The following is a 20,492-nucleotide window of genomic DNA, read 5'->3' on the forward strand; positions in this document are numbered from 1 at the left end:
ATCTCTATTAAAAATACAAAAATCACCCAGGCATGGTGGCGGGCACCTGTAATCCCAGCTACTCAGGAGGCTGAGGCAGAAGAATCACTTGAACTCAGGAAGCAGATGTTGCAGTGAGCTGCGATCCCGCCACTGCACTCCAGCCTGGGTGACAGAGTGAGACTCTTGTTTCGAAAAGAAAAAAAAAGTAACCTAAATGTTAAATGAAGTTTAAGGGAAATTAGCTAAGAACATTCAAAAAGGGAAAAAAATTATAGGAAATTTTTATTTTATTTCCTTCACTAATTTAATTTTTCTACAATGAGTATGTAACACAATAAGAAAGTAAAAGTTATTATCCAAAAAGAATCCTCTATGGCAACAACAGATCAGCTACTGCATAAAATCCAACTCTTCTTCCCACTATACCCAGCCCTTTTACGGTCTGGCCTTGCTGAGACTCCTTGTGTGAGCCCAGAGCCCATTCCCCTTTATGCTGGAAACAGCATCCCGGGACTTTCCTCTGGGAAGCCCTGCTCCTCCCTCTTAGGCTAGGCCCAGTGTCCATTTTTTGCCAGTCAGTGCTTTCTATCCCTTTGGCTACCACAACAGTTCAGGGGTAAACACACGACCCTAACAGACCAAAACCAAAATCAATCCTGAAAAGAGACTAATTTTAATGAAACTATTAAATTGATTATAATTAAGTGACATGTAATACAGCTAAAAATCCTATTAAAAACTTTGTAATAAATGGAATTTTCACTTAATGTGGCCCCTAAATGTTCTGTGTGACTATAATTTCAAATCATAAAACTGGAATGGAATAGTTATAAGTCACCTCTTTTGCTAAAATGCACAACAATAAAACAACAAAATATAATGATATAATTTCCATTTCTAAGAAACTATTAGAACTTCATGATTGTCTTAAAGAATTAGAATGTTAAATTCCTATCAATCACATCCTGTTAAAATACTAAGTATAGAAACAGTAAGAAAATGCAGCTCAACCAGGCATATACATTAGTCACATTTCCTCTGATAAATTTTTTTTATAACTTCAAAACTAAAGACTCCTGTAGGAAGTATTTTATAAGGAACCTAAAATGCAACAATATCTAACAAAACATTTGAGATGCAATTAACTTTTCAAAAAAAGTTTGATCAATTAATCATTTTCTTCTCAACTCTAAAAAAGCTATAGAATATATTAATAAATCACAGGAAAACAAAGTTAAATTCAGTGTATGAAAACAGAAGTTAACCATTAGAATTCCCTAAGACTGAAATAGGCTATCCTGTAAAACAGGGACCTCCTCTTCCTTGGAACTAAGCTAAAACTAAAACTCTGGAATTCTCTGGAAATAAAACATCCTTGAGGAATTCAATTGATGTGCCAGCTGTTTTGTTTCTTGAAAGAATATAGCTGAATACATACAATAATCTGTTGCCTTTTTTTCTAGCATTGCACAATGTTCCTGGCCTACAATGCACACACTGTATCTATTATCATATTTAAGCATCTGACAGCATTATTATAAGAATCCTTACTATTCATCTCTAATTAAATACATACATAAATTTTTCAGTTTTCAAGAGCATGACTTTCAGTAAAGTATCATATATATATTTTCCACAGTTTAAATACAATACATTTCCTGAACTTTCAGCTTTCAGTTTCCTGTTCGTCAGTGGCTACAGCTCTAGAGGCAATACATAAACACACCCCAGCTATGGTATTTCCACTTTTGACAACAGTGGACATGAACTTAATATGACCAATATAATTACAATGCATAGAATGGTATCTGATGGCTAAGACAGCAACAGAAGAAATTCAATAATTTTCAAAATTAGAAATATAAATTATGTTCCATATGTAAGAATTCACATAACAAACCTCTTATAACATGACTCAGAAAAAGTTTCTCTCTTCTGAAAAATTGAAAAAGCTTTCTTTATTGGACAATAACTATAAAACCCACCCTGTTTCCTTTTTTCTATTGCTTGCCAGGAAGCTCAGAGCTAAATTTAATGTTCAAACACAGAAACTATCTTGCCTCAGATTATTGGTATAAAGATTTCTTCCCATTCCCTCATTCTGCTCATTATTTCTTAAGTGATTTATGCTCATTTTCTGTCTTTGTTTTTAATGGTCTTTGCCTGTTTTGCTTTAATCACAAACTAGCAAATCCTTTTCAATGAATAGGTTAATATAAATTATAAATTAAAGAAAACTTAATGACCTTAGTTTGTATCTTCACATCACTGCATAACTTGTTAATGCAATTTATAAAAAATGAAGGTTCTAAAAGGTATCTTTGCTGTTTTAGAGTTAATTATTTCACATGATTCATGATGCACTTTTAGAAAAGCCAATGACAATTTTTTAAAATAAAAGAATGATAGAATGAAACAAGGATCAAAACTTAAATTACTAAATTAGAGACACTGAATTAGGAGGATTCAAAATTTTTTAATGTTTTAAATTTACTAACAAAATTGGTCTGGCAAAGCTAGATAACTATCATAAAAAATTAACTTACATAAAGTGTATTAAATTCTCAGCAGGCACGGTGGCTCACGCCTGTGATCCTAACACTTTGGGAGGCCAAGGCGGGCGGATCACTTGAGGTTAGGAGTTTGCCCTGGCCAATATGGTGAAACCCCGACTCTACTAAAAATACAAAAAAAATTAGCTGGGTGTGGTGATGGGCACCTGTAATCCCAGCTACTCCGGAGGCTGAGGCACAAGAATCACTTGAACCTGGGAGGCGGAGGTTGCAGTGACAAAAGATCGTGCCACTGCACTCCACCCTGGGCAACAAAGCAAGACTCTGTCTCAATAAAAAAAAAAAAGAAAGAAAAGAAAAGAAAAACTCATATACTGCTATCTGTGTCATTAGCTGCAGAGTAGACAACAGGTATAAAAATATTGAAATAGTCTAGGAATCTAAGAAAAAGGGAAAAAACTCAGTCACATATTTAAAAAATATAAACACACACATACACACAAAAATATCTCGTATATGGTAATACCAAAGTTTGTTAAATGGAGATAAAAGCAAGGTATTAATGAAATTAATAAGCCAGGTGCAGTGGCTCATGCCTGTAATCCCAGCACTTTCTGAGGCCAAAGTGAGACGATCCCTTCCCAGGAGTTTGAGACCAGCCTGGGCAAAATGGTAAAACCAAACCCTGCCTCCACAAAAAATAGAAAAGTTAGTTAGGCATGGTGGTGCGCACCTGTAGTCCCACCTACTTGGGTGGCTGAGGTGGAAGGATTGCTTGAGCCAGGGAGGTAGAGGTTGCAGTGAGCTGAGATCACACCACTGCACTCCAGCCTGGGTAAGAGAGTACGACTCTGTCTCAAAAAAATAAATAAATAAATAAATAAATAAACAAAAACAGGTTAAAAGAAACTACAATCCAACTGACAAATCCAGCCAAAATCTTAAAAAATACATCATGAATTACAGAAAATCTAGAATACAGTCATATTAAAAATGGAAAAGTGAAATGAACACATTTTATAACAGAAAAGACAGCCTATAAAGAGCCTAACATTATATTAAAGGTCCTCACTTTTAGGAGACACAAATAAAATGAAAATAAAGGGAAGGAACAAGGTAGCCAAATAGTATCTATAAAGTGAAAGTGAAAAAGTCAATTATCCCTTTCTCTCTCAAGGTATCAGAATTGCAGGGTAAATACCTAAAGAAGTTAAATTACAAAAAACTTCATATTCTAAGAATGAAGTTAACAGCAAAATTTATTACTACGTAAATTTAAAAGGCTAGCAACCACCCATAAATACAGTTTAACATATTTTTTTCAAACAGCAATAAAATAATTCAACGTGAGAAAACATTTAAAAAACAGAAACAGAAGTTCCAACACAATATATGAAGGGGCTAAGAGAAACCTACACAAACAAACTCAGCCCTCAAAAGAACCCTAAAATCTAATTTAGAAGAATTTTTTTTTTTTTTTTGAGACGGAGTCTCACTCTGTCGCTCAAGCCCGAGTGCGGTGGCGCGATCTCGGCTCACTGCAAGCTCCGCCTCCCGGGTTCACGCCATTCTCCTGCCTCAGCCTCCTGAGTAGCTGGGACTACAGGCTTCCGCCACCATGCCCAGCTAATTTTTTCTATTTTTAGTAGAGACTGGGTTTCATTGTGTTAGCCAGGATGGTCTCGATCTCCTGACCTCATCATCCGCCCACCTCGGCCTCCCAAAGTGCTGCGATTACAGGCGTGGGCGACCGTGCCCGGCCACTGTCTTCTTCTCTCTTAATAGCATAATTAGAAGATAAAATTTGTTATAAAGGGTAATCATCCAAATACAAAACAAGTTACAGATCAGAAAAGGGGGAAAAAAATCCCCTTTTACCTTCAGAAAAATGAAGACAAGAAAAAAAAAAACCAAACCATGAAATATAAATAATCTGATACAAGGTATTGAGGACATGGAAAAAAGTTTTGTATAGGCATTTGTGAATTATACAATTCAACTTCAGTGTTTAAAAATAATAAAGAAAAATTAATATTTCAGTAAAAATCAATCTAGTTCAGAAGCTTGCTTTTTTTTTTTTTTAAAGAAATAATGTGGCAGATTGCAGAGGTCTAGGACATCTTTATGCAACCCAGGCCACTTTTTACTTCTTTAATCATGGGAAAGAATACAGAACATGAAAAGTTTACCATTTGCAAAATGATTTCTTGATTATGCTTATGGCGACTAAAAAGTATTTGTGGCTGGAGGCGGTGGCTCACGCCTGTAATCCCAGCACTTTGGAAGGCTGAGACGGGCGGATCACAAGGTCAGGAGATTGAGACCATCCTGGCTAACACGGTGAAACCCCGTCTCCACTAAAAAAAAAAAAATACAAAAAATTAGCTGGCGTAGTGGCAGGCGCCTGTAGTCCAAGCTAGTCGGGGGGCTGAGGCAGGAGAATGGCGTGAACCGAGAGGCGGAGCTTGCAGTGAGCCGAGATCGCGCCACTGCACTCCAGCCTGGGCAACAGAGAGAGACTCCATCTCAAAAAAAAAAAAAAAAGTACTTGTACATTATGCAAATGTTCAAAATGCACAGAGGGCAAATGTATTTAAACATACGTTTTGAGGAAAGAAAAGGAAGTGATGTGATAGTGAATTGGTGATTGGGAATTAACATTATATATGAGAAAAAATTACCAGCCCTGTAAAAAGGGAAAAGAATATTTATTGAGCAACTGGTATGGCCAGACGCTAAGCTTAGGGCTTTATATACACCTTCTATCACATTACATCTAGGTAGAAAAACAATGTAGAAGAAAATACTTGAATACATAACATACCATTATGTGTTGTGTGTGGCATACATTAAAATCTAAGAGATTGGCTGGGTGCAGTGGCTCCTGCCTGTAATCCCAGCACTTTGGGAGGCCAGGGCAGGCAGATCACTTGAGGCCAGGAGTTCGAGACCAGCCTAGGCAACAGAGTGAGACCCCATCTCTACAGAAAATTTAAAAATTAGCCAGGTGCGGTGGTGTGCGCCTTTAGTCCCAACTACTTGGGAGGCTGAGGTGGGAAGAACGCTTGAGCCTGGGAAGGAGCTTTCATTGTGCCACCGCACTCCAGCCTGGGCAACAGAGCAAGACCCTGTCTCAAAAGAAAAAAAAAAGAAGAAAACAGAAACAAAAAGCCCACTCTTTTGAGAATACTATTTATGTTTATAATACTATTATATTTATAATTTACAACTCTAAAAATGAAAGCAAGAAACTCTCTTCTCAAAGCAGATTTTGGAGACTTGGTTTTAAGTATTAAGAATAGTGAGGCTCATCTGAGAAATACAATCATGGGCTTATTAATAAGGTTGAATTATTATCATATAGTTCCTGGTAATAAAACTATTTTTTGTCTTGGTGCTTAATAGTAATAACAGAAAATTTATTTATTGTACTGCTGTAATTCCCACCCAGATGGCTGAGAATCACACTGAGACGATAGTAAAAAACAGCCTTCGTCTAGTCCTGAAAGGGGCAGCCCTGCTCATTCGGTAGCTGTGGATCTTGAGCATATGCCTCTACTTCCTCTGAACCTCAATTTCCTTATCTGTAAAACAAGATGGCTGGACTAGAGGATGGTTCCCTTTCTTCTTCCCTTTCTCCCTCTCTCTGGTCCTTTCCACTTTATGGCTTGATGATTTAGGATCTAGACTGGGGTTTTGAGGACAGAGAGGAAACACTAGCAGAAACCCACTAACCTTTGGAGAAAAGGAGTAAAGATTATGTAAACAACTAGAATATGGAGAAAAAGAGAAAGCCAAACACATTTACAAAAATAAATGAACAAATAAAGAGGCATAATGGCTCAGCTTAGAAGATTATGAGCTTTACTATCAAAATTAGCTTGAATAGAACTTTCAGTTATTTTGAAATCAAGGAAGGTAGAAATGCTGGAGATACAGACTTAGAAATTATCTGTAACACATAAGAGTTGACAAATAACCCAAGAATCTTTCCAAGTTCCCTCAGTACATATGGAAGAGATGTCACACTTCTTGGCTTACTTATTCATAACTCTGCCCCGACATATTCATCCACTATTTTCCAACAAGCTATCCCTCTGGCCAATTTGGCTTCATCATTTCAAACAAACCTAGAGTATCTCCCCTTCATTATCACGCAATGTTCTATCTGAAATGCATTCTCCCTTCTCTCAACTTATTAATAATAATTTATCAAGCTCTAACAATGTTTGCGGAACCATTCTAAGTGTTTTACGGGTATTAACTCATTTAATTCTCTCAACAATCCTAGGAGAGAGATCGCGTCACTTGCTTAAGATGACACAGTAGCAGAACTAGGATTCAAACACAAGCAGTCTGGCTCCAAGGAGACTGTCAACTTGCTAATTAGTCCTTCAAAGCTGAGATCAAGTTCTGTCACCTTCCTGAAGTTCTCATTTGCTCAGCCTCTTGAGCCCTTAAGTAAACCACTCCTTTGCCACTTACCATTGGATCTAGGTTGTTAATTATCTTTTGTGCTTATGTTCTGTCTTTTCTGAGAGCAGGATCATGTCCTGTTCATTTCGTTAACCCTACTTAGAACCTAGCAGAACTTAATAAATATGTGGAACACAGCAGTACTTATTAATGAAACCACCATAGTATTTAATATTTACTGAAGACATACTAGGTGCTGAGCTAAGCGCTTTACATGTATTGTCTCATTTAATCCTCACAACAACCTTGAGGTAAGTGCTCATTTTGTCCCTCTCGCATGTTATAGTTGAGGAAACTGAGACTTACAGAAAATAAGTATCTTATCCCATACCACAAAGTGGTAGTGATAAGATTCACTGAAGTCATACACGAGTCTATACCATACTCTAGGCTGGGTGTGGTGGCCCACGCCTGTAATCCCAGCACTTTGGGAGGCCGAGGCGGGTGGATCACAAAGTCAGGAGTTCGAGACCAGCCTGACCAACATGGTGAAACCCCGTCTCTACTAAAAATGCAAAAATTAGCTGGGCGTGGTGGCACGTGCCTGTAATCCCAGCTACTCAGGAGGCTGAGGCAAGAGAATCGCTTGAACCTGGGAGACAGAGGTTGCAGTGAGCCGAGATCACGCCACTGCACTCCAGCCTGAGTGACAGAGAAACACTCCGTCTCAAAAAAAAAAAAAAGTCTATACCATACTCTTAATCCCCAGCCTACCACAAAACACCTCGAGGGAAGAAAGCATCAATCCTAACAATTCAATTCAACTTGCACTTAGCAGCAGCAATACTTAAGCATTACTGAATGCTGTGGATTCAGAATTAGAAGTTCAGCTCTCTGCCTTCAAGAAATTCACAGTCCATTATGATTTCAGGATCAAACTTTTATCAGTGCAAAAGTCATCATCATCAAAACTTAGGATTTTAACTTATATTTTAGGGGCAAAATCAAAACAATCCTTGGAATTCTCTTCTACACCATTCCTTCTACCCTCAGGCTTGCCCACCCCCTCTAAACCCTAGGATTCATCTCTCCAGTTGCTGTATAACAGAGTAGAAGGGTCCTATTAATCCTAACAACTATTGGGACATCTGAATTTAAATCAGTAATAGCTTAGACTCAAGGGTCTATCTGATAAATTCCACAGTCATAATGAAATATGGGTAATGAAGGACAGCTGGAAAACAGCAGCAGCAAGAAGAGAAAAGAGGGATTTGACGTCATAGTGTAAAGCAAATAGAAAAAGAAAAGGCAAGAAAAGCAGGAAAGTGGATACAAATATTAATAGAAGGTGAAAGTAAGGATCCAGGATAAATTCAGTGGAGAAATATAAATAAATCTAAATCCACTTTACAAACGCTGACACCTTTAATTATTTCTTCTCCTAACCGCTAATAGAAACAGAAAAATATGTATGAGAAACAGCCCCTGAAAAATCATTAACTAGGAACAGCATATAAATTAGGAGTTTTTTTTTCTGAGAAACCACTCATCTTAGAATTTCAGAACTGCAGAGGGACCTTAAGACACTACCTAAAATCCAACCCACTCATTTTATAAATAAAGGCTCGGAATGGTTAAGTAATTTTAACACGCCCAAGATCATACAGCAACTTAGTGGCAACACTCCTGAATCTCATTCCAGTGTCTACTCCTACCATACCAGGCTTCCTAGGAATGGTTTATTTTTCTCTTTTTTCCACCCTTAATAATCATTAAATTATTTTCTGCATAAGCATTTCCAAATCCCTATATTATCTGTAGTTCTGTCAGAGAAAATAATCAGATGTTCTGAATTATCTAGGGTAATATAGTATTTCGTTCTCTTATCCCCAAAGTCAGTAATTACTTAAACTGGGTCTTGGTTCGTACCAGGAGGAAATTTTAACATTTCCCAAAAGGGCAGAAATAAGAAAGAAATCTCCATAAACTGACCAAAAACAAGTCAAAACTACCACCCATTTGGAAAGGAATCAGGCCCAAGACCCCTGGAAGCTAGACAACTGCTAGTGGGAAGAACAAAGGAGATCACTTATAATCTCATTTCTATTTTATCTCCTCCCAACTAAGCTCAAGCTCCTAGCTTTCTGACAAACCAATTCCAGAAGCCTGCAAAGAGAAGGCAGAGTAATGAAATAGAGTGTCATGTCATTTTCAGCAAAGGTGGACTTTTGTTTTGTTTTGTTTTGTTGTTTTGTTTTAAGACGTGGTCTCCCTCTGTTGCGCGGCTGGAGTGCAGTGGCACAATCTCGGCTCACTGCAAGCTCCGCCTCCCGGGTTCACTCCATTCTCCTGCCTCAGTCTCCCAAGTAGCTGGGACTACAGGCGCCCGCCATCACGCCCAGCTAATTTTTTGTGTTTTTAGTAGAGACGGGGTTTCACCATGTTAGCCAGGGTGGTCTCGATCTCCTGACCTCGTGATCCGCCCGCCTCGGCCTCCCAAAGTGCTGGGATTACAGGTGTGAGCCACCGCGCCCGGCCCAGCAAAGGTGGATTTTCAAAGGGAACTATCTTGGTCAGGAAATATGGGATAAGAAGACAGTCTTCAAATAAACCCAAAGAAAAGACCTGTACTTTCTCCCATAAAAACACTAGAAGTCCTGAAAATGTGTTATATATACTCAGTTCAGCATTTCCCCTACTACAAAGCACTTGCAGATATTCTGGGCTGGAGAGAATTCATCCTGGGCCACAATCTGCGGTCTAAGAAAGTCTGCTGCTCAAACTCCTTGAAAAATCATGGGCACTGCCAGCCACCACTATTCACCAGGTTATTTGAGCTGAGTGATTTGGCAATTTTCCATATCACCTTGGTTTAAATATAATTATTACCTAGGTCTTAAAAATGATGTGTCTGCCTAAAGGCTGACTGAAGCCTTTTTTTTGTAATTTAATTTTTAAAAACAGAGGCTCTCTCTGTCATCCAGACTGGAGTGCAGTGGCGTGATCATGGCTCATTGCAGCCTCAACCTCCTGGGTTCAAGTGACCCTCCCACCTCAGCCTCTTGAGTAGCTGGGACTACAGGCACGCGCCACCACACTGAGGCCTTCTCTGGAAGGGAAAAAAATGTCCTATTTTACATCGGGGGCATATCTTAATTTTGATATGTATGAAGTTCATTATAGATTCGGGATAACATCCTGCTTTAACACGTTAACCAAATTAGGACAAGTGTAGTGAAAATCAAAAGGACAAAAAGATAAAGAGACATAAAGTTAGAAACAAAAGAATTTAGTGACTCACTGAGTTTAAGAAGGAAAAGTCAAAATGACCAATAAGAATACTGGAGTCATTAACAGCTAAAGAGGGAAGTCAGGAAGAGAAGTGTTTTGGCTGGAGGGAGTGGGGAGGAGTCATGTTGGTATACAGCTGCTACAGAGATGGTATTTAAATACATTTCATTTCAAGACATAGGTGAATGTGTCTTGAAAATGTCTTTAGACCTCAAGTTTAGACAGTGATGTAGGTTTGGGGCCTAAAAAAGAGGTGGCAGTTAAAGCACTGCAATGATGAAGGTTTTAGAGAAAGAAAAGGCAACAGAGTAACATTTAGACAATTGCATTCCTAAGATATTACACTAACCAAACTTTCCAGATGAACAGTACCTTATTCTACAGATACGGAGTACTTAAACTAATTATTCTAATGAAAAGCATAAAAATTAATCCTTCTTTTTCTTTTCCAGGCTATGAATTGATAAAAAGAAGCTAAAGACAAAAACAGTTTCATAATTACCATTTGTCCAAAGTCAATCTCTGAGCTAAAACAAAATGTTTTTTATGTTTCTCTACTTATAACAAAATTTCGGGAAAAAACTCAGAAAAAAATTGGTATACCAATACTACCACTGTTTTATAATCTCTGTGAGAATTTAACAGTTTAAAAAAGCACATGACTGGACACAGTGGCTCATGCCTGTAATCCTAACACTCTGCGAGGCCAAGGCAAGAGCACAGCTTGAGCCCAGGATTTTAAGACCAGCCTGAGCAACATAGTGAGACTCTGGCTCTACAAAAAAACATAAAAATTAGCCGGTCATGGTGATGCATGCCTGTAATCCCAGCTACTGTGGAGGCTAATGGGAGGAGGACTGTTTGTGCTTAGGAGGTCAAGGCTACAGCGTGCTGTGATTTTACCACTGCATTTCAACCTGAGCGACAAGTAGGACCCTGTCTCAAAAAAATACATAAAACAAAAATAACCAAAATGTCAGTAATTAATGAATCTGGGGAATGGGTACGTGGAGGTTCATTAAAGAATCTGGAGAGGGGGTATATGGAACTTCATTAGACAATTCTCTACAGTTCTGTGTATGTGTGCAACTTTCATAATAAAAAGTCTAAAAAGGTCTACTTACAGGTATACTTTTTAAATCCTATCTTCAGTTAAGGCTGACCATTCTAAACAAAATTCTGGCATATACTTTTCAAATAATGTTTTCTTCATTCTCGATTGATCAATTAAACACCATAGTGAAATGGACCATAAAAGGGGAAAAGGCCTAGTCTGTCATTTCAGAGAAACATGAACATGTTTATCACATGGAAAAAGTTAGTCCTTTTATCCATGTTGATTGATATCAGACATCTGTCACTCTTCAAAGAATTATGTTTTTGTTGAAAAATATATAGGTTAAATGAGTAAAGAAAACACGGTATACATACACAATGGAATACTACTCAGCCATAAAAAAGGAATAAAATAATGTCTTTTACAATAACTTTGATACAGCTGGATACATTATTCTAAGTGAACTAACTCAGGAATGGAAAACCAAATACTGCATGTTCTCACTTATAAGTGGGAGATAAACTATGAGTACACAAAGGCATACAGAGTGATATAATGGACTCTAGAGACTCAGAAGAGGGCAGGGGAAAGGAATAAAAAACTACATATTGGGTAAAATGTGTATTACTCAGGTAACAGATGCACTAAAATCTCAGAATTCACCATGATATAATTCACCCATGTAACCAAAAACCACTTGTACTCCAAAGCTATTGAAATAAAAAATATATTAAATTTAAAAACTTATAAATAAAAATATATAGGTCATATAACTTTATTATTTTCATGAGTAAAGGCAAAATAAATGTTTATCTTGAATATCAATGATTAATTTGTTGAAGCATCTGGTTAGCCCTCCAGTTACTTCAAACATCTTCTACTCGACTACATAACCAAATAAAACAACTTTCTGATGTGGATGGAAAAAAAAAAAGATTTAAAAAAATGAACCAGGCCAGGCATGGTGGCTCATACCTGCAGTCCTAACACTTTGGGAGGCCAAGGCGGGAGGATCACTTGAGGCCAGGAGTTCAAGACCAGCCTGAACAACATAGCAAGACTCTGTCTCTACAATTTTTCTTTAATTAGCCAGACATGGTGGTGCATGCCTATAGTCCCAGCCACTCAGGAGGCTGAGGGAGGAGAATCATTTAAGCCCAGGAGTTCCAGGCTGCAGTGAGCTTTGATTGCACTACTGCACTCCAGACAGGGCAACAGAATTAGACCCTGTTTCAAAAGAAAAAAAAAAGGAACCAATATCCATTAATTATGCCTAATACTAAATTGTAATTAATACATACTAAAAATTATATAAAATAAGTAGTAGAATGGGAAAGTTGAATTTTTTTAGCCATTATTGTTTAAGCTATGATTTAAATTGATTTAATCTAAATCAAATCACACTATTGAGGCTGTGAGAACATTAAATCTAGTAGACAGTAACAGATTTACCACTTACCAATGATCAAGAATAGTTTAGTTTACAAACACCAATGTCTTTCCTGCCTATGAAATATAGCACCACCCAAAAACAACAACCAGATTTGTATGCCTCCTCTTCTTTGACTAAGTTCTAGGATAGTAAAAACTGTTCATGTCTTTGCAACAGCTACCACATTGTAGGTATAAAACTCTTTTAACAGAAACAGTCACAACTTCCAATTCCCAGAAAGCTATTGCTAGGTTTCAGTTGCATTCCCTAGGTGACATGTGTAGGATAACAAAATAAAGCAGGTTTTCCTTGTAGGCAGTTCTACCTTGAATCATTTTGAGGATCCTGTTTCTTCTAACAGAAACATGTCATGAGTCTTTAGTGAAAAGCAGTATAAATACATATACATGAAGACAAAAGATAGTCAACGATTCTTTTTCTCATCATTATTAAACCACTGGTTAATTCCTAACTGAGGTATTTCATGTTTTTTAGATAACAAGATCATCCTCATTTTCAACAAATTTTTTTAGTTTTCTTTCCTTTATTAAAGTAAAATTTACATACTATAAAATCTTAAGTTTGAATCAGTAATGTTTGAGTAAATGTATATAACAATTGGCAAAACTGGATAAAGGTATACGGAAGCTCTTTGTACTAGTCTTGCAACTTTTCTGTAAGTTAAAAATTATATGAAAACAAAGTTACCCAAAAAGTATATAATTGAATTACCATCACCCAAGTCAAGCTACAGAATATTTCCATCATGCCAGAAAGTTTCCTTGTGCTCCTTTCCAGTCAACCACAACGCCTACCCAGAGGCAACCACTGTCCTGATTTCTATCACCATACCTTAGTTTTGCCTGTTCTTGTATTTTTCATAAATGGCATCATAAACACTTATACATACTCATCTGTGCTTGGCTTCTCTTGCTATGAACAGTATTTCTGAGATTCATCTATGTTGCTGTGTGAATCAGTAGTTTATTCCTACTGTGAAAAAAGTGGCTATGACCCAGTCTTTTTGTGGGCATATATACTTATTCCTCTTGGTACAATAAGATTTCATTGAAAAAAAGTTTCGCATATAAATATGCCTGGGAAATAAGGCAGTATAGATAGATACTGCTATACACACATAAAACATATAGCAACCATATATACCGTTATATATAAAGATATTTGATATTTATACGTATGTGTAATATATGTATAATACACACACATACATAAGGTTGAATCATTCTGATCACGCCACTGCACTCCAGTCTGGGCGACAGAGTGAGACTCTGTCTCAAAAAAAAGAATTTATAAAGTTCATAGTGAAAGTAAATCTAAGATGGGAAAGATGAGCATCTCAATTTTTCTAAGTTTATGTTTTAACCTAACAATAATTCAAAAGAGAAACAAGTATCTCTCCATGTAAATTACCGTTAGGTTTCAATGAAACACCTTTTCTCTTGTAACAAACACCTCCTCCAAGCTAGAATTTCAAAACAGAGTTACCATCCACTAGGCAATACTTTTTATGCTAGCAACAAAACCCAAAATATCTGTTCAGATTACAAGACTGTTTTTATTGTCTTGCTCTTTTAAAAAAGTTAAACATGGAAAAAATTAATTAATATCTAACATGGGTAAAGAACATTCCATGCTCATTCAGAATATATTCTGATGCAGACTCAATCTCTAAGATGTTTTCTCCATTCCAAAAAGTAACCTATCGCAGCATTATGTCCGTGACTGGGACATCTTGACTTTCAAATTCACTGTGCAATTTTCAGCTAACAATGGAGGAGGTTCTTTAGTTTCCAGAGATAGGAACACTGAGAAACAAGTACAAATCTAACTTTTGAAAAGATCAATCTGAAATTTGCAACCCTGCTTTTGATAATGAAATGACCATTTTCTGGGGACTCCTCATTTATAACATCTTTAAATTGCCAAGATTAAAACAGAATGCTACAAATGACTCTAGAAATTTACCACTGCCCACTGAGGATGTGCAACTACAAAAGGGAAAAAACCCTCTTCCAGTCTGATTTTTCTTCATCTCTTCTTCTTCTTTCCAAAAAATGAACAATTTCAAAAAGATACAATTCAAATGTACTACATTTTTAAGCCAGGCATGGTGGCTTGGCCTGGGATCCCAGCACTTTGGGAGGCTGAGACAAGAGGATTGCTTGAGCCCAGGAGTTTGTGTCGAGGCTGCAGTTAGCCACCACACTTCAGCCTGGGTGACAGAGCAATAAACAATCTCTTTAAAAAAAAAAAAAAAGTGTATATATATATATATATACACTACTCAGGAGGCTGAGGCAGGAAGAATCGCTTGAACCAATGGAAGTTGCAGCGAGCCGAGATTGTGCCGCTGCACTCCAGCCTGAGCAACAGAGCAAAACACTGTCTCAAAAAATAATAATAATAAAATAAAGAATTTGGAAATTCCTTAGCTTTCACAGATGTGTGACTGTTTACTTAAAAACCCATTATTTCACTTTGAAAATACATCATTTTCATTTTTCCAGTAATTGTACTTTTTTTTAAGGCAGGGTCTCACTCTGTTGTCCAGGCTGGAGTACAATGGCTTAATCACGGCTCACTGCAGCCTCAACCTCCCAGGCTCAAGTGATCCTCCCACCTCAGCCTCCCAAGTAGCTGGGACTACAGGTATACTCCACCACACCTGGCTAACTTTTGTATTTTTGTAGAGAGGGGGTTTCACCATGTTTCCCAGGCTGGTCTCAAATTCCTGGGCTCAAGCAATCCACCTGCCTTGGCTTCCCAAAGTGCTGGCATTACAGGTGTGAGTCACTGCACTTCGCCACCTTTTTCTAAGAAGGAAAACAGCCTTGATTAAGCCTTGATTTTGATAACAAAAATGACAGCAACTCCAAACAACTACAGTCACAATTTTCAATATCTTTTGCCTGATTGTTTTAGAGAACTAAAATAAAATTTTATTCTTATTTTTTAAATGTTTTGATTCCAGACCAAGGGTAAAAAACAAATACAACAAATATATAGACCCCACACTCCCTCTGGTGGACCTTCACTTTCATTAACCAAATGTTTTCCAAGAGGCTAGAAGTAGGCCCGGCACTGTGGCTCACACCTATAATCCCAGCACTTTGGGAGGCCAAGGCAGGAGGATCACTTGAGCTCAGGAGTTGGACACCAGCCTGGGCAACATAGTGAGACCTTATCTCTACTAAAAATTAAAAGTTTTAAAAATTAGCCAGGTGTGGTGGTGTGTGCCTGTAACCCCAGCTACTTGGGAGGCTGAGGTGGGAGGATCACTTGAGACCGGGAGGTTGGGCAGGAGGATCTCTTGAGCTTGGGAAGTCTACAGTGAGCCATGATCACACCACAGCACTCCAGCCTGGGCAATAAAGCAAGACCACGACTCAAAAAAAAAAAGACTAGAAGTAAATACTACATTAAGCATAAAATGTAGGTTCTCAAACTACTATAAGAAGTACAAATTATTTTGAGTAGTGGAATTTTAGTGTTCTAAATATTGTTAAAATATCCTTATTAATCTGTTAGTAACCTGCTAGTACATATGGCCTTACTGTAAATTATTTTAACCAGTCTCATTTGGCAGTACTGTCTTTTACATAGTAAATAAACATCTCATTTGCAAATTAAATTACACTTAAGTGGTTATTGTTTTAAACCAATAGTTATGTGACATACACACCACCATACACCCAGTCGCTACTGAATGTAGATTTAATTTTCTTTGTACTTTTGGGGATATGATGTCAGAATTTTAAAATGCACTAAAATGTACTGCAGAAAAATTTAGAAACATAAAATACTTAAAAAACAAAATCTACTAATCAGCTAGGTTGTAAAGTTCAAATAGTTTCAGAATTATAAAATGCAGATATTTAATTGTTAAACATGAATTACAAAATTTAGTGTGCCAATATGTATAATATAGATTATTCTTTAGGAATTATGAAAACTTATTTTAATTAACGGTCTTTAGAGGAATTCTTCATGCCAGGTACAGCAAGCATATTACTGTTAAATAAAGCAATACTAGGCTGGGCACGATGGCTCACGCCTGTAATACCAGCACTTTGGGAGGCTGACGCGGGTGGATCACCTGAGGTCAGGAGTTCGAGACCAGCCTGGCCAACACGGCAAATCCCATCTCTACTAAAAGTACAAAAATTAGCCAGACGTGGTGGCGCAGGCCTGTAGTCCCAGCTACTCAGGAGGCTGAGGGAGGAGAATCGCTTGAACCCGGGAGGCGGAGGTTGCAATGAGCCGAGACTGCACCCTTGCACTCCAGCCTGGGCAACAAGAGCGAAACTCCGTCTCAAAAAAAAAAAAAAGAAAAGCAATACTAATGTCTATAATAGTGCCATTTGATCTAGCCTCAAAGTTAGCTGTTTTAATATAAGTCCTTGTTTTCTGTAGCTTCATTTATTTAAAAATACTTACTATCACCTCCAAACTCAAAAGGAGTTATGCCTGAGGGTAAATGGCTTTAAAAACACTCCCGATGTTTATTGTGTGGATTTGAGAATTCAACTTATGCTTAATTTTTGAAACTGAAATTGTAGTTGATAATTTTATGATATCATCTATTACAAGTTAAAGTAGACAAAAATCAGTAATTAAAATACCTAAAAACTAAATTTTAAAATGGGCTTTTAATTAAACCTAAAGTTAATAAAACTTTAACTTTTATAGTTAAAATACTAAAATATACTTACATGTAAACAAATTTATGAAATGCAACTTTATTGTATGTGGTATATATACATACATCATCATAGAATAAGGATAATAAACAACTAATTATTAATAGTATTTAACATATTCAAGTACACTAAAGAGCAATTATATAAACGATCAAAAATAATGGAAGCTACAGTCTTATCCAGTTCCTTACAACTATTTATACAGAATAAGCCCTCCGTACGTGAGGATGAATCATTGTTCAACCTATCCACACTAAGCATCAAAAAGCCAACTTAGCTTTTAACAGCAGTAACTTCTTCTACAGGTATACAAACAGGATGATCTTTCTTCTCCGGACTAATTCATCCTAAGCAGAGAAGCCTTTAGGAAACTAAACTGAACCCAAAATATGCATTATTTTCCAAGAATAAACAGAAAATTAAAGATTTAATTAGTTGCCTAATGCAATATTTTAAGTTTTTCATGTGGAACTGACTAAAAATATGTTTTAAAAAAGAAATTCACCCAAAATTCCCATAACTAAAAGAATTAAAGACTCAGAAACATACAAAGACCTCATAGCTTGTTATGGAGAAATAAAACAATAAAGACCACTATGATTTATTTAAATCTAAAATAGTCACACTTATTGGTTCAAGAGTTGATGGTTCAATGGCGAACTCTTATCAGCTATTAGCTAACTTTAATTACCTAGGCAAATAAGTAAAATGACCATTCAATGAATAATAAACTAGCATAATTAAATCAAGATTAGCAACTTTGTTCTTAACTTAAACTTAATCTCTGAAGTATAAATCATACCTAATACAGATATCAACCAAGACACATTAGAAGAAAAAAACTAGGTAACTAAATAAAGTGTTTCTCACAAACAATGAGTATTAATAACCCTCGTTTTAAAAATTTTATTTGTATAGAATCTCTAAATTGGTCAGGGCCATAACTGTAGATTGTCAGGCAGAGGTCAGTTGGGGGAGAGACAAACAGAAAATGGTGAAGTGAAAGTATGACAATAAAAATTTCCCACCAGAATAAGAATTTTTTTCAAGTCGATTCTTGGCTTTTGATTCAAACACCAAGAGAAGCAGCTCCCTTTAGAGAATTATTTTATAATTCTCTAAAGTAAAAACCCTTATAGGGGAGGTGGATAGAATCCCAGACTATTAAAAATACTTAACCAAAATATGCTTTAACTTTTCCCTTGTCCACAATCTAACAAAATGGGAAGACAATGAAAATAAACACTCCTGTCTACCTCAGAGAGGCAAAGAAAGCTCCCATTCAGTAGTAAGCCTTATTCCACTGGAAAACATACTCCTGAAAAGTAAATCCAAAACCACGAGCTCAAACTGCTTCATGCAGAATTTACTGAACGGCGGCCAAAAGCTGAACACACTGTCCTGAACCACACTGAAGGGTATCTAGAGTTCTGCATCTCCGCTTACAACTTGAATCTTACTACGCTTTCGCCACCACTGCAGAACCCGATTTTAGAGACTACGATGTTCCTGCCGGCTCGTTAATCGAAGAAAGCCACTCTGCACCCTGACGCTCGAAATGTCTTTTTGGTAATACTGGTTTTTGACTCTCATACTGTGACCGGTGCACCTTTTTGGACGATCAACAAGGCGGAAGGCGTTTTCACGTCCCAGAACAGAAGAGCATAAGGAGCCCTGGCACAGCGTTCAGCCGCTTCGGTATGGCCTGGGAGTGACGCGGTTCACCTGTTAGACGGCGCTGCGCGGACTCCTCCACAAGCGGCCGACAGCGGCGATGCAGTTCCCCAACGCTTGTCCCGAGGCGGCAGGTGAAGGCGGGGACCGCCCGTCCACACCCGGAGCGCGGCCACCCCGCCACCATCCCCTTCACAGCCCCGCCAGGTGGGCGAATCCGCCCCGCGCCCGCGGCGTCCCGGCGCCCGGACCCGAAAGCGAAGTTTGGCTCCCGCCCGCAGCGGTGCCGGCTGAGGGTCCGGCTGCCTGTCCGGGAAGAGCCGGGGGCCAGAGACCGGAGGCGGAGCGGGACCTGTCATCCCGGGCGGGAAACAAAAGCCCAGTGAGGACGGGCGGGCGCGACCGGCCTCGCCTCTGTCGGGAGAGGCCGGCGGGGGCGGAGAGCGGCGCCCGCGGCCACTAGTCTCCGCGCCTCCCGCGGGGAGCACCGGCCCCGCGGCCCCTGGGGCGCGGCGAGGGGCGCCGCAGAGGGGCCGAGGCCTCCCGCGCGCTCCCCTCGAGGCTTCCGGACCCCGCTCCCCTCGACACGCGGCTCCTGGGCTGCGAAGCCGCGTGGGGGTGGGAGCTGAGGCAGCGAGTGCGGCCGCGGCGGGACCTGGAAGGAGGGCGTTCGGCTCCCGGGGCGCCGCGGCCGGCCGCCCCATCTCCGCGGCCATGGCGCCGGTACCTGTCGCCGCGGGGGCTCGCCGACTCCGTCACTCTCCGCCTTGTCCGCGCTCCGCTAACCCTTCAGCCCGCCCGCAGGCCGCCCGCGCGCCGGACACCGCCGCCCGAGACTGGCAGCGCCCGCGAGCCGGCCCGAATCCCCGGGGCAGCGCCCGGCGCCGTCCCGCCCCAGCCGGCCGCAGGACCCGCCTTCCATAGGGCCCCGGGGCTGTCAGTCCGCCCCCAAAAGGCGCGCGGGCTGTCGATCCGCCTGTCCGGATTGGTGGCCGCGCGCCGTCCATGCAAATGAGGCCCCGCCCCCATCTTTGCTACTCCTCCTCCCCACGCCAGCCCACGTGTCTGGCCCTTGCCCTTTGTGGGGGCCATAGAGAAGGGATGGTGGAAACTGACACCCCCTCACATCTCTTACCTCCGGAGAAATTAATGCCTAAGCAAGCTAGTTGACTTCCCATCTGTATCGTCTCTCTGAAGGCACTGCCCCTCCTATCTGTCCACCCGGCCTACCTAGAGGCTGGAGAGGGGCAGGCCAGGCTGTTTGTTAGGTCAGCTGGCCAGGTTAGCCCTGGGAAGCAACTCCATTAAGTCTAAGATGCCCAGTCGGGACTGGGGAAATCCCACCTAGAGAACCGATTTAGCAGATATCACCTCCCTCTGGACACCCAGTGACTGTAAAGACCATA

The 20,492-nt window shown here is 39.4% G+C and overlaps 2 protein-coding genes across 3 annotated transcripts in view; both read right to left on the reverse strand.

Annotated features, from left to right (window-relative positions):
* LOC134739717 (collagen alpha-1(I) chain-like) overlaps positions 1 to 19,807 on the reverse strand; it is a 34,053-nt gene extending 14,246 nt beyond the window's left edge. The window contains exon 1 of the mRNA XM_063666163.1: positions 19,138 to 19,807. Within this exon, the coding sequence (XP_063522233.1) occupies positions 19,138 to 19,802 (665 nt within the window). The 5' untranslated portion in view covers positions 19,803 to 19,807. The remainder of the gene's footprint in view (positions 1 to 19,137) is intronic.
* Positions 1 to 20,003, reverse strand: part of FKBP5 (FKBP prolyl isomerase 5) — a 111,995-nt gene extending 91,992 nt beyond the window's left edge. Inside the window, exon 1 of one of the 2 annotated variants that reach the window (XM_054490673.2) lies at positions 19,814 to 20,003. The gene's annotated coding sequence lies outside the window, so the exon portion shown is untranslated. The remainder of the gene's footprint in view (positions 1 to 19,813) is intronic. The other variant, XM_054490675.2, reaches the window with a different exon arrangement.
* Positions 20,004 to 20,492: the final 489 nt, after the last annotated feature.

Source organism: Pongo pygmaeus, chromosome 5 (genome assembly GCF_028885625.2).
Source record: "Pongo pygmaeus isolate AG05252 chromosome 5, NHGRI_mPonPyg2-v2.0_pri, whole genome shotgun sequence".
NCBI classification, from domain to species: domain Eukaryota; kingdom Metazoa; phylum Chordata; class Mammalia; order Primates; family Hominidae; genus Pongo; species Pongo pygmaeus.